This window comes from Zea mays, chromosome 1, assembly GCF_902167145.1.
Source record: "Zea mays cultivar B73 chromosome 1, Zm-B73-REFERENCE-NAM-5.0, whole genome shotgun sequence".
NCBI lineage: Eukaryota > Viridiplantae > Streptophyta > Magnoliopsida > Poales > Poaceae > Zea > Zea mays.
The window spans coordinates 177,280,184-177,302,891 of NC_050096.1; the positions used below are offsets into that span (position 1 = coordinate 177,280,184).

General features: G+C 43.6%; 3 protein-coding genes across 13 annotated transcripts; 1 reads left to right on the forward strand and 2 right to left on the reverse strand.

The window, feature by feature from the left end:
- The first annotated feature begins 1,841 nt into the window (after positions 1-1,841).
- LOC100281566 (RING finger protein 13) lies at positions 1,842-6,784 on the forward strand. Of its 6 annotated transcripts, XM_008676748.4 has the most exons (7): positions 1,842-2,206; positions 3,111-3,253; positions 3,561-3,621; positions 3,696-3,838; positions 4,143-4,367; positions 4,672-5,076; positions 5,609-6,650. In XM_008676748.4, the coding sequence occupies exons 4-7, from the start codon at positions 3,715-3,717 to the stop codon at positions 6,358-6,360; spliced, it is 1,506 nt and encodes a 501-aa protein (XP_008674970.1). In that variant the 5' UTR covers positions 1,842-2,206; positions 3,111-3,253; positions 3,561-3,621; positions 3,696-3,714; the 3' UTR covers positions 6,361-6,650. The 6 variants fall into 6 exon arrangements, with proteins under 6 accessions (XP_008674970.1, XP_008674977.1, NP_001398752.1 ...); XM_008676755.4 differs by lacking the exon at positions 3,111-3,253; NM_001411823.1 differs by having other exon boundaries at positions 1,843-2,206; positions 3,561-3,838; positions 5,609-6,784.
- Positions 6,785-8,765: 1,981 nt separating this feature from the next.
- On the reverse strand, positions 8,766-14,708 carry LOC103640598 (Chaperone DnaJ-domain superfamily protein). Its single transcript, XM_008663819.3, has 9 exons — positions 13,576-14,708; positions 12,308-12,437; positions 11,682-12,169; positions 11,504-11,584; positions 11,087-11,185; positions 10,726-10,842; positions 10,567-10,638; positions 9,924-9,995; positions 8,766-9,747 (listed from the first exon to the last, which is right to left on the reverse strand). The coding sequence occupies exons 1-9, from the start codon at positions 13,894-13,896 to the stop codon at positions 9,487-9,489; spliced, it is 1,641 nt and encodes a 546-aa protein (XP_008662041.1). The 5' UTR covers positions 13,897-14,708; the 3' UTR covers positions 8,766-9,486.
- Positions 14,709-17,896: 3,188 nt separating this feature from the next.
- On the reverse strand, positions 17,897-22,406 carry LOC103640599 (release factor glutamine methyltransferase). Of its 6 annotated transcripts, none has more exons than XR_004855391.1 (4): positions 21,445-22,222; positions 20,345-20,590; positions 19,566-19,760; positions 17,897-18,360 (listed from the first exon to the last, which is right to left on the reverse strand). XR_004855391.1 is itself a non-coding variant. In XM_020546534.3 (3 exons), exons 1-3 carry the CDS (start codon positions 22,147-22,149, stop codon positions 20,066-20,068), a joined length of 972 nt encoding a protein of 323 aa, XP_020402123.1. In that variant the 5' UTR covers positions 22,150-22,222; the 3' UTR covers positions 19,771-20,065. The 6 variants fall into 6 exon arrangements, 1 of the variants encoding a protein (XP_020402123.1); XR_004855394.1 differs by having other exon boundaries at positions 17,901-18,360; positions 21,458-22,406; XR_004855395.1 differs by lacking the exon at positions 17,897-18,360 and adding an exon at positions 18,648-19,038 and having other exon boundaries at positions 21,458-22,406.
- Positions 22,407-22,708: the final 302 nt, after the last annotated feature.

Here is a 22,708-nt window from a genome sequence, read left to right on the forward strand (position 1 = left end):
TATAGAGTTATTATCAAATGTAAAGGGCATGAATGTAATTTTGTAAGGGCTGTGTCCCGTGTCTATAAATAGGTGAACAGTATCCCCGTACTGTTCACGCTGACTTGGCATTCGCTTTTTGCGTCACGCTTGTACTATCATTTCCTTCCGATTGAAGGTACACTTATAGTTCAATAATATTTTTGTTTATGTTCAATAATAATAAATGATTGTTCATATGTTCTTCTACATTCTTTATATTTTATCCTTCGTCATTGTTTGATGAATTTATGAAGGTATGTCCTTCATAACCTTCGTCCACAAGTCATTATATCCTAAGGGAAATAATGCCTCGGAGGACGAAGGGCGTTAACGATTAACATTTTCTATGTTGCCTTGTTCTTAACTCTTAGCACTTGAGAACAAGTCCCCAACAATGCTTTTGGACTAAGTTTATACCGAGTATTTTATACTCACGGGTTAACGGATATGTGTGAGGGTGAAACGTTCTAATACTCGTTTACCCATTGGGTGAAGGGGTTTGTCTAATAAAAGACCTGTGGGTAGAACATTTAATTTATACATATCCTAATAGAGTAAATTTCTACCGGGTATCAGATCAAGGGTACTGATTGTCATATCTAATCTGTATGTGTTTCCTTCAGTACCTGCAAGCATTTGGAATTAATTTGATTAGATTAGATATAGAGGAGCTAAATTTTCCTCGAAGGCTCGAAGCAACCTCGCCTGGTGAGCTGGTGGCTGGTCGGCATACAGCCAGAGCCAGCGTTGCAAGAGTGGCAGGTAGTTATGGTTATTCAAAAGACTAATTTGCCCTCCCGACGCTAGTTGAGATCACCTGCCTTTTAACGCCTCCATAATCATATCCAATTAATATGTTACATATCAAATAATATTTTCCATTGAATCTAGCGTCGATTTTAATGGTGCGTTAAAGACGTGTTTGTCATGACTTCATAGCAAAATTTCAAGGAGAAGCTTATCAGAGTATACTACACACCCTAACTCCAGAGTTACTCCATAGAGTTTTTAAAGCTGCAATGCACATTTTTGAAGAATCTCTTTTGTTGCTTCAAAATCTCTAAATAACAAATTAGACATGGAGTTTGGAGTCATTGAAGTATCACTGGTTATAAGTAAGCAATCTAAACTCCAGAGCAGAGCTACTCCACCTAGAGTTTTAGAGTAGAGCTGCTCTGAATTGGAGCAAAGTCGTGCCAAAAAACGGCTTCGGTCTTAGTTTCAATTGTTTGATGAATTTAGTAGATGCTATAAGTATGAATGTAATTTGTTGGATGATTTTTTTTAAAAAAAGGTGAATTATACAACCACCACCGTATTCTATGCGTCATTTTAGCGGCCAAACATAGGCTCTCTTCCAAGCAAAGCAATCCCTCTTCCTCATCTGATTTGGTGCGTGGAGTGTGGTGGTTGGTTGGTCGGACGTAAAACCAGAGAGCCAGCGTTGCAAGAGTGGCATGTAGTTATGATTATGGCCCGATTAATTTGACTCGATATATTCGAAAAAATTCGGTTCAACCCAATCCCACTAATGCAACGGTGAATATAAGTTATAATTTTTAACCCGCAATAATTTACGAGCCGGATACTGACCATGATTTTTTACTAAAAGATCCGATTTAAAAAAACCCAACCTAAAACAAAAAGAAAATCTGACCCACACATCAAACAAAAAGGTACGAACCGATCCGATCCAATGAGCAGTGATAAATGACCCATGATCCGATCTTAACTCGATCCGAATCCGACCAGTCTCAAGGGTTGAAACATGTCTAGTTATGATTGGTCAAAAGACCAATTTGCCCTCCCTACTCTATCCAATTTGCCCTCCCGAGTCCTGACTCTATCCGTGTCTAGTGTCTTCCGTCTCGATCCCGCGGGTGGGACTCGCCGGCGACAAAAACGAAAAGCGACTTGCCCTCCGCGGCCTCCGGCCTTCCCACTCCACTCGCCCTCCTCTCCTAGCGTCGGTGAGCCGGTGCGCTGCAGTCCCCGCTCCCCTTCCGCGTCGCCGCGATGGAGGTCTTCCGGGAGCACGGGGACGACGGAGTGCCCTAGGATTCCATCACGCCGCCAAGCATCAGTCCCGCAGCCAGGGATTTCTTCTCCGACCCCGACCTTCATGTGAGTCGCGGCCTTCCTCCTCGAAGCGGATCCGGCGGATTGGAGGGGCCAACCATAGCAGGTGCTCCTCTCGCAACCAACTCAGGTGTGACCGTGTGAGTGTGACTGTGTGAGTGTGAGTGGAACTGGTCCAACCGTCGAAGGCCTCTGGTCTCCGGCAACGCACCAGTGGTGGCACTCCATGCCCAGCTGATGCGGCTGCTGGTCTGGGGAAAGTGGACGTACCTTTTCGGTTTTCGCCATGTAGCTTCTGTGAGTAGTGCCATATTCTGAATAATATGCAGAGCTAATTATGCACCCCTCCATATTATTGCACTGCAACAAAGCTGAACGAGAAGGGGAAAAACGTAGCTTGATTAGGAACTAGCTTCTTTTTATTGCCGTTTAGGATCTGGTAACTTGCAATACCTTGTAGTCTAACATTAGGCCATTAGCTATATTGGATTGTCTTAGTGATGATGCTGTGTGCGGGTCTGTTAAGGTAGGTCACCATGGAAAACTGAAACCAAACACCAGTAATGGTTCCTTTTTTACGTGGTCTATTTGCCACTCGAATCTCCAAGAATATCCCGATGTTTGGACTGGGAAAAAAAATCTCGTTATTAAGCAGCACTGCGCTAGGTGCGACACATAGGGAGGATAAAAGCTGGATAGTTTGGAGTTAGTATAAATAAGTGGCACATAGGGAGGGAGATTCAGATTTATGGACCCAAGCGCTTAGCTTTTGGTTCTAGCTGTGATTGAGAGGTTCTGCATCTCTGGAGCATCAGGTTCTAGATGCCTAGCTTTATGCAATGGCCACGCTTCCTTAGTCGAGTCTGAATCTCCTTCCCCCCGTCCACTTCTTCTTTACACCGACTCGAAACCTTCCAGCTTTATCTTCTGGGTTCGGACTGTCATTATCTAGCATTGTGTGCTGAAAGCCATGATTATTGTCGAGTTCTAACATTGGGAGACTGTTGCAGATTCGAAATTTTCTAGCTCAGCACCATAAAAGGGCAGACCCAGTGTCGGAGGATCTCACATGAGTGGATTCTGGGTAAGGGATAAACCAAGGGAAAGTCTTTCCCCCACAAATGCGGAGAGGCTGTTTTGAACCCGTGACCTGGTGAGTGGTGACCCAGTGAGACAACTGTTACCACTACACCAGGCAGCTCAGCACCATACCATGTCAATTTCTTATTTCGTCAATAGTTCAATTTCTTAGGGAAGGCCATCGAGTGGAGTTGTATTTACTGTGTTTCACTGTTACACACTTTTGGAAGATCGACTCTTGCCTTGCCAGTTGTGGAAATGAAAACATAATTTATGGGAATAGTTTTGTTCCTTCTACTAAATCAAAAATATTAATATCTCCAACTTCTACTCAAAATTCCTTCAGGAATGAACCTGATTTGTTGCTTTGTGACCCACAGGTACTTCTTGCGGGTGTAAGCATTTCGCTGCACTTGGAGACGCTTATTTGGAGTATTTGAAGTATGAGTTGGCTCTCTGTCCTGTCAGTTATGTGCCTGTGCTTCATAAAAAAGAGCTACATTTTCTTCTACTAGGGCTTTGGAGACTGCCCAGATGAAGAGTAGATTTCTTGTTCTCTGTGCCATTGTCTGCGTCATGGCTCAGATGGGAGATGCCAATGTCGTGCTATTGGGGAATAATCTGACCTTGTCCTTTGCTGATATTGAGGCAAGCTTTTGTGAGTCCTGCACTCCTTACAATCATTTAATTTTGTCTGATCAATTGCTAGCATTGGTGCCCACTTAATCTAAAACTTTTTGTTTGCATGGTTTGCTTATATGCTCAATTTAGGTGTTATGTTTGACCTTCTTCTTTCTTACACTGTAGATTAGCTGATTCATGGTGTGCCTTGGCTTTTTTATACCTTTTCTGACTTGCTTGTGTACACTTCATTTTTTTCTTACTCTCTTATTCCTTTTCACATTCATCAAGTATTTTATTTTCCTTAACGATTCAAACATGCCATTTCAATTGGATTACAGCTCCAGGAGTGAAAGGATCAGGAGTCAATGGCATAGTTTATGCTTCTGAACCTTTGAATGCCTGCAGCCCGTTAACAATCAAGGCAGTCAAGGGCCCGCCATCTCCCTTTGCATTAATTGTAAGAGGCGGATGCACGTTTGATGAGAAAGTGAAAAATGCACAGGATGCTGGATTCAAAGCTGCAATTGTGTATGACAATGAAAATAGTGGGGTCCTGGTTTCAAGTAATTTTCCTTGTCACTTGAACTTGTTCCTTTCCATTTTCTTAATGCAGTTTGTGTAGATGCATGATTCACTTTATCTATAGCATTGTGAAGTTGAATAGATAGCCATGCACTAAGTAGAGACAAGACTGGTGCACAAGCAAATGCTCTCATCTCTGCTCTCTACAAACAAGCCAAAACAATTATTTGTGCTGATCATGCTTAAATATACAACAAAAATTAACTGCATAGCTGGATGGAATTTTATTCCACTGATTTATATTGGCAATTGATTTTGTACCTTCTCTAATTAGAATTGTTGCAGTGGCTGGAAGCTCAAGTGGCATACACATATACGCTGTTTTCGTTTCGAAGGCCTCAGGAGAGGTGTTGAAGAAATCTTCAGGACATACTGATGTAGAGGTGTGGATACTACCTACATTCGACAACTCAGCCTGGTCGATCATGGCAATCTCATTCATATCGCTGCTTGCCATGTCTGCTGTATTAGCTACGTGTTTCTTTGTGAGAAGGCATCGAATAAGGAGAGACCACCCTAGAATCCCAGAAGCTAGAGAGTTCCATGGAATGAGCAGTCAGTTAGTTAAGGCTATGCCAAGTCTTATTTTCACGAAAGTGCAAGAAGATAACTGCACATCATCGATGTGTGCCATTTGTTTGGAAGACTACAGTGTCGGAGAAAAGCTCAGAGTGCTGCCTTGTCGTCACAGTATGTCATTTAGCTCCTTACATTTTTTTTATATTATGCTACTGTAATAGTATGATGGCTTGGGACTCTACCACATCCAACTGGTCTGCTATACTGTACTTTTCACTCTTCTGATTTGGGATGAAAACCTTGTGCAAGATTTTTATGAAAGCCAACAAGGACTAGACAAAATAAAGCAGTAAGTAAAAAAGTGTAACAAAAATATATATAGCAAATTCATTTAAACGGAGTAACTAAAATTGGTGTGTGAACATCTGGGCAAGCCTTTTCTTGTAGTAACCACTTAATGCTTATGTTTAGAGAACATTACAGATTTTTATTGATTTATTACTGAATGTAAGACAAATGTTCTCTTGTAATAGTTTTGAGTCTTTTATCCTTAGGTGCCGATAATGCTGTAAATTTAATTGATTGGGGGGGGGATCAAGTTATTGCACTGAATGAAGTGTATCCTTGTATAAAATCATTTATGCAAAGAATAGGATGTATAAGGTAAGTAGGAAACTGAGAATATTTGTCTATTGCCTTGCAGAGTTCCATGCAGCTTGTGTGGACTTGTGGCTAACTTCTTGGAGAACATTCTGCCCTGTATGCAAGCGAGACGCGACGAGTGGAGTATCAGAACTTCCCGCCACAGAGGCTACCCCCTTGCTTTCTTCTGCTGTCCGGTTACCTTCTCAGCCATCTTCATTCAGGTCGAGCGTGGCAGCCTCCCCACCCAGGCCGATAAGCCGGCATCCTTCATCGCACTCGGTTTCTCGTGCTTACTCTGTCTCTAGTACCCCCCACTCCCCCAACCCCTTCAGATCTCACACAAACTTACCTGGGGTCATCCATGCAAGCAGAAGCACCACAGACCTTGCAAACATGTCGTCTCCCCACCCTCGCATCTCACACTTGTCGTCGTCGACACACTCCCTCGTCGGCAGCCACCTATCTCCACCAATCAGCATAAGGTATCCATTGCCCCATTCTCGGCATGAATCGCCCAGTCCACACGTCAGTTCGCCCTACATCTCAAATTCTGGCTACGGTTCTTCAAGCTACTACTACCTTGGCGGCTCGAGCCAGCACGGGTCGTACCTGCGGCGGTGTGGAGAGTCAGGGCCAAGCCTGTCTACCATGGTCCCTCGGTCATCGCAGCAGCAGTTCCAGTCAGAGGCAAACGTGGCCGCAGGCGCGTCGTCTGCCCAGTCCTCACGGCAGTCCTACCTGCGACGCTGTGGCGATTCAGACGCCAGCTTGTCTGACATGGCGTCAGCCCAGTCGTTGCCGGGGTGCTGAGGCAGATGTGCACTACAAGATGCGGCTTGACCTGTGCATACAATGAGGCTTGCAGCGTCACATAGGTGGGGAACATGTATAGCATAGACTTTATGATCCTGTTCTTGTCTGTGAGTGGTATATGGTTCTTTTTTTGTGCCTTTTATTGTGTGCATCTGACGTGACAGGAGCCTGTTGAAGTTGATTCTGTTAACATTTTAGTCCGCACCATGCGTCCATGCCAGTTTCTCCCTAGATTTGCTACTCTACTACCATGCACACATTTGAACGAGGCAGTGCTCAGCTGCATGCATCTGATGTTAATGTTGTGCTGCTCGCTCAGTGAGCATGAAGAGATGGTCGTCTGAGCAAATTCAGAAAACAGCACTTTGTCTGAAAAACTATGGTTTTGGAATTGAAAATCCTATGTTCAATTGGGGGAAAATCAGTGGAATGCAACTGTTACAAGTTTTCCCCTACCCACTACAAGCATACAGTACTCCATGTGACTGCAAGAATCTATGCTCTTTGAAATAATTGTTGTCACCAAAGCATCATCAGTTCATAACCACACAACCTAAACCTACAACCATTACGTACATACGCATTTATACTACCCCAACACATCTATGTAAAGCTACTATCATTGAACCAACCTTTTGAATTTCTAGTCTGAGCTCAACTACAGCTGCACACTAATAATACAGATGAAGCTATCAAGTCTGAAAAGCGGTAACTCTACGAATTAAACAGCCATGGCTACACATCCTTTTAACTGGAGTCATGTCTACTGCACAAAATACTCCAAGCTAGCAAGCTTCTTTTGCTGTAAGCACGTGTAACCATTCTCCCACAGCATGTTGTTCTAACTCTTGTTACGATGTTGCGCAACTGTTTGTATGGACATCAGGACATGAAATCTGTCAAGATTTTCCCGTAGTGGCTCGGTGTTAGATGGTTTCTCCTTCCAACACCTTCTGCACAAGCATCAAAATCTCTGTGACCTGGAAGCGTAGCAGAAAAAGTTATGTCCAGCTAAATCTGAATAGCGAGAGACATGTTTTCCTTTAGGGCTTCTTTATGAGCCAGAGGATTGAAGGCGATAAAATTCCCTCACTATTTAATTTTAAATAGTAAGAAGATTTTAGCCCCTTTATAATATGTTCGTTTCAACACCAATCCATATGAATTGAAGGGGATTGAATGGTTTTCAATTTCTAGCAAATCAAAATCTCTCCCAAGCTACTTAGTTGTAGAACGGTGTGTGTGCGTGCGTGCGTGTTTTTATCTTGCCTTCTTAGGCTCTGTACCTTGGTCCATTTTTAATCTTTTCTTCTCTAATTAAATGATGCGCAGCTCTCCTGCGCTTTTTTAAAAAAAAAATCTCTTTCAATCCATATCAATTCTCTTCATCCATATGAAAAGGAAATAACCGAACAAGCCTCCAGGCTTTATTCGGTTGCGTCTGGATCGAAGGGGATTAAATCCCCTTCTATTCAATTTTGACTAGGGAGGAATTTAATCCTCTTCAATCTCCTTCGGTCAAGACGTAATTGAACAAGCCCTTAGAGACTGGTTTGGTGATACGAAAATTGAGGGGGATTGCAGGAACCTAATTTCTCTCTCAATCCCCCAATTCCCTAGTCACTAAGGGCTAGATTGGAAACCCTATTTTTCTAACGGGACGTTTGGATCCCTTAATTTAAGAGGAATTATAATTTGCTTAATAAAGTAACCTATTTAGCTTGGAATTTGACATTCCACCATTTTCAAAGTTTAGATATAAGTCTATCTTAAATTAATGAGGTAGAGGATGAGAAATGATTTTATGTATAAGTAGAATGTGTTTTTACTCTGTAACTTATAGGACACTCTTCGACTCACTCATCTATAGTAAAAAATGTAGCACATAAATATCTCTGATATCTTGCTAATAATAGTATACAGATATATTTTACATAAAACCGAATTAGCTTAATTGGTATATACTTAAATTACTATTATTAGAATGGAATTCAATTGCAGTGATCTAAACAGGATTATTTTCTAAAGAGAAAATTAACTAAATTCTTTTGAAAAATAAAGTTCTCAAACTAGGAACGAAGCTTTGCGGGTAATTCATGGTGCTGAAGAAAAAACCATGGGACTATATCCTAGTAGTACATTCTTCCTCATGTTGAAGGTGTTGCAATTGCAACGTCCTAAAACTGGGATGGCCATGGAGCATTTCAATGCACTGTACTACTCGCTAGATGCATGAGAGTTGATCAGCTGACGGGCACGCAGACCTTTAAAGTATACGGCAGACACCTGCAACAGCACTAGAAACAGGCTAAAATGGCAGCAGGTAGCGGAGGTTCTATCACCACCAGAGAGGTATTGGCAGTGGCAACAAAAAACAGAACAATAAACAGTAGAGTAGAGAATTTGAAACATGGAAGTTTTTTACTAGGTTAATCAGTCAGTGTATACAATGTTACAAGCAGTAATTCCACAGGAGGGAGCTTTTAGTGTATTTACACTTTACAGCCAGTCCCCAATATCACTTTCATCCTTCTTTCCTTCCCTTCTACACAAAGACAATGCTTCTCAGAAATATTATTGACGATTAAAATGAACACCGCTCCATATCTCAGCCGTCTTAGGAACGATGTCTTGGCGTTCTTCCATGTCAGATCCCTAAACTACTGAAACTAACACACCACAGATCCACCGGTACTTTGATCGTAGGGGGGATAGCACCACTGGTTCACGGCTAAACTCGTGGGATTGCTGCAGAGGGAACCAAGTTCAGCAGTGGTATGTGTTATACCTATTCATGAGTGTTTCTTCTCCACCCTCTTTCTCCTTTCGAACAAGGAACAATTGGATCTATACCATTAAAAGATCCAAACTTTAGATATATACCATGGACCCCACATGTCATTGACTCATGTGGACCCACATGTAAGTGAGATAGTAATGGTATGGATCCAAAGTGGTGATCTTTTAATGGTATGGATCCAAATTTCCCTTCGAACAAAAATCACTTGTCCATCCGGGCAAATTGTTGGTCAGTTTATTTACATTCATGAAGCCCTGCACCATTGCCTTCTTTCCAATGATGTAGTCGCCTACACCCCTCGCTGTGTAATGCCTGCTGCACCCTCATGACGATCTTCGCCAACTTTTAATTCCCTTTTGAGGCAGTTTGAATGGGCTCCAACTTTTCCTGCGCTTGGGGCTGTCAGCGAAGACGCCTGACGCCAGCGCCTGCTGAAGCCACAGCTCGAACTCGTCTTCCGGGATCATCTCTGCGTCCAAGCTGAAGGGATACCGGGAACTGTAGGATCTCTGAGGCATCCTATCTGCGCCAACCATGTTTACCATAAACGTTGGACCGTGAGTGTTAGGCTTGCACTCCATTCCCTGGATAATCAGCGACAGTGAAATCCGTTAGAAAGGTAAATTTTGCTTCGTCGTGAAGTAAATTCGTATTCCCCTAAATGGAACGAAGAAACATTTCATGTGAATGTTCAAAGCTGTAAGTTCATTCACACATCAAAATAGCAACAGTAATCAGTTGGATCGAGCCAGACGCTCACCTGGCAAGTAGCCCACTCAGACACATCAAATATTTTGCTCTCAGCACAGACAAAAGCCCGTGGTATTTCCATCTGAAGTGAAAAAGGCAGCACATTGCTCAAAAACAAATACAATGAAATGAAAAAAATGAGTATCTCAGGGCATTTTCATTGGGAAAATAGGCATTCTAGAATCGAGTAGCTTCCAAAGGTTTTGTACATCCCAGAATTAGAACTATTTGACTCGTGAGACAAATAAATTGGATAGAGATAGAAGCTGAATGGCAAGACCAAGGTACTTTAGGAATCCACCTATATAACAACTTAAAATATTTGACATATAGTCAGATGCCTTAAATACTTGGCCTGTTACACCTAAACTGGCGGAACCTTAAACAAAATATTAGCCTGAAAAAGCATAAGACTAGCTTGGTTCAAAACAGAGGACGACAAAAAAAAAATCGTACTTGTCTCTGTAAACACAAATATTCACACCAGAAGAATTACAGAATTCACACAGTTGTCCATTATGCTTTGATTTACTTCATGTTCCATTTGTTTGAAACCGCTCCATACAAATTTTCCGCGGTTATAAAGTACAAAATTTAACACTGTTCATAAGTTCTTCCATATAATAAATTGTAAAAGCAACACATCAATGTACCTTGATGGAGGTCGAAAATCTGGTTTCAACCCATCCATCTCCATCCTTGGCTTGATGAAACTGATCACAGCCCTACATCCACATAATTCTTACTAAATAGCTGCAGAGATACCCAATCAAACAAAAAGTACCCTGAAAAGTCCACACCGGGTGACTAACCTGACAGAATCGTGCCCTTGTTTTGCTTCTCTTGGTGCATATCCATATATGGAAATTACCACACTTAGTGCACTGTATTCGCCTGGACTCTTCTGAGAGAAACTCCACACCACCACTCTAAAAAAAAGGTCTGTCAGATAAGTTTATTTGAAGTGAATTCCTTTATAACATCTATTAGGCCATTCAGGTGGAAAATATCATTGTTGTGTCCCTGACATGTGGACACAGGGCCCATCAGCCAGTCTCACAAGCAGTAGTATTTCCCAGTTTGTGCATCTTTGCAATGGCACCATGCTAATTTCTCAGTAAGTTACACTATACACTTGAATATTTGACTGTGTTAACTGAGATAAGAAACAACCTGTTGAGAGACAACACATGATCTTGGGGTCATTTTCTGTGATTCTTCTTTCCTCAGTTGCTCATCATAGCTGTTTTTCTTTGTGAAATCAGAGAGGACCTGCAGGGAGGTATGACTACACAAGTTAACTTCATCAAGAATCAGAAAGGTAATAAAGAAAATATACAGTATTTTTTTTCACCATGGTTGAATCCGAACACAACAAATTACAGAGTTTTGTGATACACATGGTAAACATCACAAAAAGCAACGCTAAAGCCATCTCTCCTAGACACCACGGGTCCAGGAAGAGAGGCAATCCAAGCCACCAGAACGCAAGGAGCCTATAACAACTAGCTGTTAAATAAAAGATACAATACTGTATTAAACACTAATCTAGACAATGATGAGTCAAAGCATAAACATCCAAACACTTGCCTCATAAGCTGTTTGAAGCTTCTTGAATGATTCACAAGCCAATTGATTTCCCATATTTTTATCAGGATGTACAAGCAGGACCTAGAGAAACAAAACACAAGACTGTAGAAACAGGACAGTAATATGAATTTATATATATATATATTTTTTTTTGGGGGGGGGGGGGGTGCTGTAGTACCATTCTGTGATATTCTTTTTTCAGTGTCTTCTGATCAATGCTTCTATTACGAGGTACACCCAAAACTTCATAATGGTTTGAACCATCCATTATCCTCTTAATCTCATCCAATGAAGTAGAATCAGATTTCACTACTTTACTAGGAGGTTCCTCTTTTTGTACATGTAATACATCTTGGATGGGTGCTGAGCAGTATGGCTTCGCGCAAGACACGGTCTCAGGTTCACTGTCAGGAACTGATGGGAATTCACAACTACGATAGAACTCATCCATAACTGGATCAGAATCCTTCATGTCTTCAAACTGGCTTTCTTCAGTGCTTCCTTCGTATCCTTGCACTAACTTATTAAGAAGATCATTTGTCAAGAAAGAAAGGTTTAGTGTCAAGAAGACTCCAAGCCACCCAACACGAACAGCCACAGAATAAACACCATATGAAGTCAAAACAGGTATCACATATCGAGCATGTTTCAAAGAGCACATACAACCTGCATTAACACATAGAAGCCTATCATCAGGTGTAAAGTCAAATAAATATGACTACTAGGAAAAAAAGAAGCAGGTTAGGGACTTGTAAGAAATATAAGTATTATCAGGAGCAGATTTGTAAGTTTAAATAAACAAACCTCCAGCAACTAGAAGCATTCCTGTAATCCAAAAGTAGCCATACATCCACATAATTAATATTCCAAACAGCCCAACAATGAAAAGGCCAGGTGTATAGCCCATATAGTGAACAACTGCTGCTGCAGCCCCCTGAAACATTGAGCTATTAAAAATTAGAAAACGACACACCTTCAGATACTTTCTGATTCTAAATCTAAATATGAAACCTCTTGGTCCTTACTTGCAAGTAAAAGCTACATATTATACAAGTAATTTGATGACAATGAGCTATGCAGTCAGCATGGAAATGTCAACCTATCTGTGAGAAAATATCAGGAGACCTAGCATTAGGATTCTTTTGTTTTATTTTTCTACTGATTGAATTCATGCATGACTTACCTAGTGCAATCTAGATGAAAAGGTCTAACATTTTCCCCATCTTAATTAAGCCTGCTACAATTCACAACTGGGGAGATAGAAACTCAAACTATGGCAGAGGCATAAGTGTGTATTAGAGTCAATCCATCTACAATGAAAAGTATGCTATATTCATAGGTATTGGCATTTCAATTAATCAGACAAACAGTAGTTACTGCACGATAAAACAACTGAACATCAACTTTCTAGCATTTTGCTGAGATAGGACCCCCGCAGGGTACATATTACAAGACAGGATATGAAGGATGGAGTAGCATAGCATTATTCTAGCATAATTATATTAACATAACATGATTAGGTCAGGTCATACTCATCCGGAAGTTGTGTTTCGTCACCATAGTAACTTTGGCAGCAAAACAAACTAGACAGAACTAAGTAGTGAAAAAGAAGCACAGATCGCAGAGAGCAGTTCACATATTTTACTACTACCAAGTAGCAAGAACCATGTTTCATCACCACCCTACCTTTGGTAGCAAAACAATCTACATAGAACTAATTATTAGTATAAAAGAAGTTGAAAACGCAGTGTGCAGTTCATAGATATTACTTTGAGTATAGCATAGAATAAGCTTACTACTAAAAGCTTCACACAAACAATTGGCAGCAACACATGAAGGCAACCAGTGGTGGCACAGTTTTGGACATCCTATCCTATTTTTTTCACCATCCATCAGGCAACACTTTAACCACATCCCTAAACAAATGTAACCTCCCATGCAACGCAAAGTTGGACAGCAAAAGCAACACATGTCAAGATTTAGAATCTATCATGCCAAATCCTTATCCAGTAAATCTGAGCTAAAGTGCAGAAGCAACAAGACACGACAAGTAGGATTTACCGAGCACGAACCAGGCTAAGAAGCGCGTAGAGGGCGCACGCCGGCGAGGTCATGCACACGAAGAAGCTCCAGAGGATGACGAAGACGGCGGCAGGGCCGAGGCTCGCCACCGCCAGCACCCCGCGCGCCGTGCACCCGCGCCATTGCCGCAGCGCGGCGAGCGCGAGTCGCGAGGAGGTGGCGCAGGCCCGGGACACGGCGGGCCAGTGCCGATCGACCAGGAAGGCGAGGCGCTCCCTGCTGCCGCACGCAGCCGTGTGCGCCCACGCTAGGATGTGCTTCTGGGACAACACCCACATCCACGCCTGCTTCCACAGCCCCAAATCCTCCATGGACTGGAGGCCGCACGAAATGTCGAATTCCAATAAAGAAATGCTCAATCCAGAGACCGCGAGAGCCCCATTCCCCCCGACTGAATTCAAAAAATTAACATCCTCGAGAACCGAAGCAGCTGCTTGCAAGAACCTGCTTTCCCCCAAACCAATCCAAGAGCTCCAAGAAGAGGGATAAGCGCCGCAACCAGCTCAAGAACTAGCCAAGAACCACCGCTCCCTAGCCCGGGTCAGAGTCAGACACGCCCGGGCACAAAACCGGATCGAGCCCTAAACCCACTTGCCGCCACTTCAGCTGAATTGGCCGGGAACGGGAGGAGCTCCCTGGAAGCCGCTCTCCCGCTTTAGGGGCCAAGCAAGAAACGACGAGAAACCCCCGGGGAGCCTCAGAAAGGCGCCATCTTTCAAGGGGGGCTGCAGGCCGCCGACACCTGCGGATGGATCTCGCGCCGGTGAGTCGGCGAGGGTGGGGGGTAAAATAGACGGGAATCCGAAGCTTTGGCGCAGGCGGCGTCGCTCTCTTTTGCTGGTGCTTCGCTCGCTTTATGCTGCGCTCGGCGGCTTGGCTCGTGACAAAAGAGGGATTCCGGTGGATTTAAAAGGGGAAAGAGAAGACGAAGGAGAGATCTTGCAAAAGATGGCAGGGAGAGGAGGAAGATGAGGATAGACAGGATAGGGCTGCAAGTAACTTAGGAGAGAGGACAGAGGAGACACCGTTGGTTGCTACTGTCGTCAGTGGAATGGGGGAGGGAGAAGACATGGGCAGAAGAGAGGAGCAGGGCAAGCAGCCAGCAGGGGTGCTCAACTCAGTGCTGATGGATATGGGATGGGTGGTTATAGAGAGGGAAAAGAAAGTGTTTGGTTCAATTGAATGAGTAACAGTGGCACCAACAGTTCGGGAAAAAATCGCTATTTTGTTTTAATTAATGATGATGAGAATGGAAATTAATACTGCTTCAAAAAAACTGGTATGCCAATATATAATGAGAAAACATGGTAGAAAGACAACTGAGTTCATTTATGTGCTTGGCCTTTTAACTTGAGTTATTAATCACGGAAGAGTGGAGTGGTTAGCCACTTGTGAATTAATATATACTCATCCATGATCCATCCCAGATGGCAGAAGCTGAAATGTGCAAGGGGCTGTGTTGGGTACAATGTTTCTTAAAACCATGACTTTTCATTACTATATTTTACAATTGTCATAATAATATCGTAGTTTTTGTGAGCTCCAAAAATACCATGGTTTTAAGAAAGATTGTTTTGATACACCATTGTAAACCATGGTATTAAGCAAAATTCTAGCAATGTCATAAAAACTTTAAATTGTAGTGGAGTTTCGAATACTCTAAAAATACCATAGTATCTAGAATACCATGATTTTGAAAACAAAGTTTTCAGACACCTTATAACATAAAATACTATGATATTACTAAATGATATTCTTTAGAAACTATAAAAAATACTTCAGGTCCAAACAGGCTCTAAGGTTAGTATGTCTAGATTGGGAAACATGCACGGGAAGCTGTGAAGAAAGCGGTTAAGAAATGTTGGTGCTATAGAGAAATGTAGAGCTCCTAAGTCAGTATGTTTGGATGAGGTAGGCTAGTCACTAGTCATGCTAAGCTTGTCAACTCAAAGGCTCGGCTAAACAATTAGGTCACCTATTAGCATTCCTGTTTAGATGCACTAAGAACGATTTTAACTCATGTAGCAATAACTGGACCTTAATCTTTTAACTCTTTTAACTGGTAAGTGATAACTAGTTAAAAGGCTCATGTTTAGATGCACTAAGTTTAATGCACCTAGCAACTAGATCTAAATGAATCTTAGCCTTTTTTTGAAGAACTAAGTAACTATTTGGCATCACTTTAATTTGAATGCCGCATTAAGGATGGGTCTAAAACCACACACAACGGATGTCGGACGAGCTTCTATGGATGACCTAAGAGAAGTCGGAGTCATTTTCGTAGTATCACATTGTCACATTGTTTTTTCCCCTTTCTTTCTGTCTCCATCTTGGTTAATCCCTCTTCTTTTGCGTGTGGGTCCATTGCATTTACGCAGCTAGTTTCTCTCCCTCCAAACATCTTTTTCTCTTTTAATTTTTTCTATAAAAACAGAAAACACAGGTGTCCACACATGGACGACACCAAACACAAGAGAACAAAAATGGCATCAATCACACACACACACAAAAAAAAGGAAACGCAGATAGAAACAGGTGGTTCCTCCTCTACTGGCTTCGGTCGCTGCAGTTTGGCACGAAACGGTTGAGAATTGTTGGATCAAACATGGCAGTGGCGTATGGATGGAGGAGATGAACCACCGGAACTGATGGACCGTCCAAAAAGGTCTACAGGCTTGTCGTCACATCCGCAAATGACCTGACACTGATCTTTTCTGCTCGAAGCCTGCAAGAGAACATTCCAAGAGTACTCACGCTACAATAATCTATAAAGATAAAATACTGTAAAATCGTAGCCAGATTAAAGCCCCTCAGCATCACATGCCATCCACATGCAAAGTATGATTATTGGAGCAGGTGCTCTGCTAGCAAAATCATAGGCCTGCGCGGTATACATAAAAGAAATAATATTTTTTTCCTTGAAGGGCAAAAGATAAAATATCATAGTAGAATAGCAATGCGTCCAAGTTGACCCGTGATGGCACGACATGTGAGTGAGATCCTCCTACTCCTACCTGGCCAAGAAAGAAGAAGCGTCTGCATGACCCCAACCCTAAACCAAGATTTGTTTCGGCGTCGTTGAACAAAAAAAAAGCAACATGTCATTTGTTTTTGTTTTGTTTTTACCTTCTTTATCTTTTTCTTTCTCCCTCCTTTGTTCTTTTTTTTTTTCCTTTGCGTCCGGTCTCCATAGCTACTGCTATACAATTGACCAAATTTATTGTTTCATGGGCGACGAAATTTTGCCCTCGGCGCAGGAGACAGCAGGGACATATAAGGGCAAAAAAAAATGGTATTGACCGCATGTATAGATGTAAAGACTTGTATCTTGACTTAGCGCTCTCTGTTTTGAACTGTCATTCTATAATCCCATCCATAATCTGCTACAAAAGAGAGACTCATGCTCTATTTGTTTCCCTCCTAAATTATATATAAGTTGGATTAGGTGGTATAGTAGAAAGATAAAAAATCACTTTGGGATCACAGTTAAGTTAAAATAAACTAGCATTAGATAGCTTATTTCAGCTTATTTGTGATTCTAAAGTGATATTTTATCTTCTTATCCTTCTACAACTGCTCACAGCATGATCTTTTTTACCCTTGACCTGGCCTGGTGCTTGCAGTTGCAGTTACTCACACAACCAGCACCCTGCAAGGCTGCAACTGCAAACGTCACCATCGGTCAGTCACATTCCCTGCATGTTTTCTGACCCTTGTGCACATCGTATACAATGCTCGACTTTTTCCCATTCTTTTCACCGAGAAAATGATAATCCAGGAACATCAGCCTCCTAATCCAGGAACAAACCCAGTTGGGCGCTGGCGGATCAACTCACCATGTTTTTGCGAAGCACAGGACAGGAGCAACCACCGCCGCAAATTGGTGGACAAACAAACCAAACCAAACGACCGGGCTGGGAATGGATGGGTGGGGCCAGATCCAGGAGAGAACCACTTCACAAGCCAGCCTCTCAGTCTCAGTGTCGCCACCAGTTTCCTGCAATTTCTAGAGGTAGTCAAGGAGTTGGCTGAAGTATACCTTTATTGTTACGTTCAAAAAAAAAGTATACCTTTATTGTCACCAAAAAAAAAAGCAGAGAAGAGAAGAGAACAAACCACACACACTCGGCAAAGACGCAGATGCACAAGACGAGACGGCTTCTCGTGGCCCCGACACTCCTTTCCAGCGAGACCCTGTGCTGCAATCCTTACACATCACGTCTCATGATTCCCAGATTTTTCCACCCCAAATAAACAGTAATAGCTCTGGAGATGGCTTCAGCATAAGTAAGCAAGAAAGAAAGACAGAAAGAAATAAAAACAGAAAACTGGACCACGCCATCAATAATGAAACACGCAAGGTGGCGTGTGGACGGCGGAATAATTTTGGAAGGCAGGCACAAAAGCTTCCACTTTAATTAAATCACAATCACCACCCAACTCGGCCAGAAAACTAGTGGCCAGATACATACGAGCTACAGTCTCCTGAAAGCCCAACTGCCACAGCACTCTCTCTCGTCTACTGCCGTCGAGCTTTCTTGAGCAGTTGGATGCGCAGCTTGGCTCTGCCAAACAAACATATTACTACCTCGCATGCCTAGAGGATACATTTTTTTAACGAATATGAATTTATGATTAACTCTGAGACATATTGTTGCCACCAGCAGGCTTTAACTCCAAGCGATGAGCTCTGCAAAGGGGGCAACTGCATGTGTTGTTCGCTTTCTGCCCAAGCCAGCCCAGACTGATCTCGTTTTTTTCAATTGGGGGAGGTCCTGACAAAACAAGGGTGAAAAGGAGGAGGATTAAATAGTGCAAACGCAAGAAGGTTTACCAAACACGCAGAACCAGCATGACATCAACCAAATTCTGCATAAGGAAGTGTTTTTTTTTTGGGGGGGGGGGGGAGGATTTAGATCCTATGAATAGTATGTCTGTTGCATCTAGAAGTGTTTTTTTGAACTGAGCCCAACTATAATGCCATGATAATAGCATGACTGTTTCAGGGCAACTTGCCATCAGTGCAAACCATTTTTTCTTGAATACGCAGGAGAGCCGTGTATTGATAATAGCATTAATGCGCAGCTTGGCAACTGTATAATGATAATAGCATTAAAAAGAAGAACCCGATACAAGCGGCCTCCAACCCCAGGCAAAGGAGGCCGAAGAGGAAACCCAAAGGAAGACTAAAGAAACTACCAAAAAAAACAAAGAGAAGACCAGACCAGACCACAAACACTAAACTAAATCTATCTAAGAATTCTCTTGACCAAGAGCACGCAGACCCGCCGCTCCAACAAAACACCAAAGGTGACGCTCATCCTCAAAGGACCGGAGAAAGCCTGCCACGATTTCAAGCTGGGACAGTAAAGACACGATTTCTTATGAACTTTGTCACCACAATTCGTCAATTCCTGACCCACAAAAATCTCTAATGATAATGGTACGAAAGCCTGCCATATCAAAATTATAATTTGGTCACAATCAAGTAAACTGCTTTTCGATGAGCAAAATTCTACTGGAGAAGTTAGCCACAACCACAAGAGTGAAAATCAACAACAGTGAGGACTGAGGAGTTAACGCAGGACTGAGTCAGCAGAGTTTTAGAGACCTCAGACCAAAATAAACAAACACATTGTTTTTAAAAGTATAGTGACCAGACCATACCAAGGAAATGCACTGTGTCCACTGTCCAGTTCAAGCCACAAACATGTAACTGATGAAAAACTGCTATTCATGAAAATCTCAACCAAAAGCATGCCATACCATTACAAAGCTACCAAGAGCATAAAGCTAAATCGTATGTTTAAGCTGATTTCTTGCGAGTGTAAGAAACTGATTTTCAGTTCTAATGCAGGTTCAACAAAAAAATTGGCAGTAGAAGCAGTATAAGTAATTTCTGTTCTGAAAATTGATACAAGACTACAAGAGTACAGAGGCGAGCAGTTAAAACAACCAAGTCGAACAGCATTGTTCTTACCTTAAGTAAGAAGGAAACAAAACATGTCTCCAAATGATTACACAAACATCTGTGCTTTATTGTTCATCTTCGATATCCCGTTACAAAACGCTTGATGTCTGCAAAGTCTAAAACTGCTTTGACATTGTGAAAAGAACAACTCCACTTTGTGCTTATCAAATCAACAAGGAGCTCGGACTGTTTGTTGCCATTTGTCTGTCAAATAGATGCACAGATGTATTTGAATGTCACATCCTCTGGAACGACAATTTCAGTATAAGATTTGCAAAACGACAAGAACAAACTGTAGGAAATGAGCCCAGGCTATGTAGGATACCTGGGCTGGGGTAACCGTTAAGGTATGAAACAACACTTATAAGTAGGAAAAATAGAACCGAAAGGACAGGCAGAGCCAAGTCCCCTAGGCCACCTAGTACAAGGTTAACAGTGCCACACACTGGAAAGAGAACACGACCAAAAAAGCCCATCATGATGTAAAGCCTTAGCAGCAGCCCAGCACCTCAGTTTACACTCCTCATGAACTACAAGCAGAACCTTTTGAAAGTAAGGACCTACATACGATGATATATCGATATACTTTCATATAAGTTTCAGGTCTTCGAAACAAATTCAAATGTTGCTTTACCAAATGATCAACTGAAAGGTGATACGGATTGAAGTTCAAATTCAACTAGACAAAAGAACATCTTGATAAGAAAATTTGAGTTTCCTATAAGAAATCATGCTGGACTTATCCACTCATATTGTCAGCAGTAATGCAACAGGATTTGCGAAATTACCTCAAAAACAAAGAAGCCTCCAGGTTTCAGAACTGAGGATAACCCTTCACAGAGATGCAGCAGATGTTCAAGGCCATCCTTGCCGCCGTCAAGCGCCAACTTTGGTTCATGCCAACCAACCTCAGGTTGCAGACCAGGTAGGTCGTCGGTTGGTATGTACGGAGGGTTACTAATCACACCCATAAGTTTTCCTTTCAAATCTTCCAGAGGTTCAAACCATGAGCCATGCCTTATTTCAACTTTATCCTGATTCCAACATGGAAAAACTGTATTAATCATGACTTACTCCAGCACGGCGTAATAAATTGACCTGTGCAGAAAAATTACAAATCCAAACTCGTTGGTACTCAAGTTTTTACTTCATAAACTATTATTGACTCTAACTAGGGTGTGTATCTCCCAAACTATTAAGGTTGATGTAAGACAAGCTATCAAAAAGTGAAAGATATATAGCAAGGGGCGAAACGCAAGTGTGTACTTTTGATTCTATATACCTATTTAACACAACAAATGAGCACACAATACTATCAGAAAATTCACACTGAATGCTCACGTCCACCTCTAGGTGGATGTGAGCATCTTTGGGCATGCTTTCAGCATCGATTTGATCAGCTGAGCATCTTTGAGCAGCCAACTTAAAGGCTAAAGGAACATCTTTGGGCATGCTTTCTTCAATGAAAGGCACACCAAAAGCCGAACGATGCTACAATAGTTGTATCATACTACACTGTCCCAGCTTGAAATTGCCCTAATTTTTATTCTAAACTGACAAGTGACAGCTCAAAATCCAAATTTTTTTAATCAGTTCGTTCTACATTTTCCAGCAAAACGTCCACCTATGCTAACTATCCACATTAAGAGCCATAACCAGCAAACCAGCACTGAGCACTCCGGATTATCTGGACATGTTGACATAGCTCAGGACACTTGCTTTCACCGATGATGAGATGATTATAAGTGATAAGCATGAGAACATTAAATTAGAGTATCTGGATAAACTCCCAGTTACTCGCTTAATCTGATCGATGCGTTGGCAAAACCAGGCTACAATAATTGGTTGGAAAAAAAGATTCAAAAGAAACACGATCACCTGGGCTCACCTGCACACCGTACCTCTGGACGTTGAGCCTCGCAACGTCGATGGCCACCTCGCTGACATCCGTGGCGAACACCCTCCCTTGCCCGGCGAGCTCCCTGGCGAGCGCCACGGCGATGGCGCCACTGCCGGTGCCGAGGTCGGCCCACCACCCGTCGGCGAAGTCCTCCACGGCGCGCACCATGTCGATGATGGCCTCCGTCTCCGGGCGCGGGATGAGGACGCCCTCCCTGACGGCGACCACCAGGTCCCGCCAGTGCTCGTTCCCGACCACGTACTGGAACGGCGTGCGCTCCCGGACGTGGCGCAGCCACAGGGCCTCGAGGTCCTCGAGCGGCGCGCGGAGGAGCGCTGGGCCTTCGGAGGACGAGGTGGTGGCGGCGGACGGGTCCCCGGTGGCGTCGGCGAGGAGCCAGCGGAGGTGGCGGTGGAGGTGCGGCGCGGTGGGCGGGACGAGCGCGGCCGCGCGGCGGCGGAACGCGGCGAGGGCGGCGCGTGGGACCCGGTGGGACGCTGGGCGGAGGAAGAGCGGGGTGGGGTCCGCGTCCGGCGCCGGGGCGGGGTCGGCGCGGGGAGTAGGCGGCGTGAGCGGGGAGGCGGAGCCGAGGGGTTTGGGGAGGAGGTGGCGGTGGAGGTGGAGCGCGCGCGGCTTCGAGCGGAGGAAGGAGGAGGAGGAGAGGGGGCGGGAGGAGAGAGCGAGCATGGCCATGGCGGAAGTGGTGGTCGGGTTGGCTCGCGGAGTCGCGGGTGAGGGACGGGGACGGACGGAGATGGGCTAGTCGGGCCCAAGCGCCAGCTTTTCGGCCCATTAACGTTACAATTGAGCCGGTCCAGGTAGGTCGCGTACACGACGGGAGCGGCCGACAGGCCGCAGGCGCAAACCCCACAGCCCACAGGCGACATAATAGCAAATAGCCCACATTGAGAGTGACAAAATAGCAATTTTTTCAGCCTGAGCGTGGTGACGCAGGCAGGAATGGGTCCCGACTCCCGACGGATCAGGGAAATCCCCGGCGAGCAGAACAGCAATGGAGCGTCATCGACCGGTCAGTCGGTCACGGGCGGAGTTTAAACGCCACGGAGCAGCGGCGGAGAGACGACGACAGCACAGTACGCGGTGAGCCCGAGTAGTCCATCTCCATCCGTCGCTGCAGTTGCCGCTGTTCCTCTGCGGCGCTGGCCGCCGGCCAGCGCCATTGATCAGTGTAATTATTACTAGCTCGCCAGCGTTGACTTGACAGGCCTGAAATCCGTCCACCTCGTCAGAT

What these genes read in the sequence shown, in the direction of transcription:
- LOC100281566 (XM_008676748.4), top strand. Translation starts at nt 3,715, where the DNA reads ATGAAGAGTAGATTTCTTGTTCTCTGTGCCATTGTCTGCGTCATGGCT. An exon ending in TGATATTGAGGCAAGCTTTT is followed by an intron (nt 3,839 to 4,142) that starts GTGAGTCCTGCA and finishes ATTGGATTACAG; the next exon opens with CTCCAGGAGTGAAAGGATCA. An exon ending in AGTGCTGCCTTGTCGTCACA is followed by an intron (nt 5,077 to 5,608) that starts GTATGTCATTTA and finishes ATTGCCTTGCAG; the next exon opens with AGTTCCATGCAGCTTGTGTG.
- LOC103640599 (XM_020546534.3), bottom strand. Translation starts at nt 22,149, where the DNA reads ATGGCCATGCTCGCTCTCTCCTCCCGCCCCCTCTCCTCCTCCTCCTTC. An exon ending in TCCAGAGGTACGGTGTGCAG is followed by an intron (nt 20,591 to 21,444) that starts GTGAGCCCAGGT and finishes TGTTGGAATCAG; the next exon opens with GATAAAGTTGAAATAAGGCA. An exon ending in GAGGCTTCTTTGTTTTTGAG is followed by an intron (nt 20,087 to 20,344) that starts GTAATTTCGCAA and finishes TTCTGCTTGTAG; the next exon opens with TTCATGAGGAGTGTAAACTG.
- LOC103640598 (XM_008663819.3), bottom strand. Translation starts at nt 13,896, where the DNA reads ATGGAGGATTTGGGGCTGTGGAAGCAGGCGTGGATGTGGGTGTTGTCC. An exon ending in AATGCTTCTAGTTGCTGGAG is followed by an intron (nt 12,170 to 12,307) that starts GTTTGTTTATTT and finishes GTGTTAATGCAG; the next exon opens with GTTGTATGTGCTCTTTGAAA. An exon ending in GATTTTCGACCTCCATCAAG is followed by an intron (nt 9,996 to 10,566) that starts GTACATTGATGT and finishes TTTTCACTTCAG; the next exon opens with ATGGAAATACCACGGGCTTT.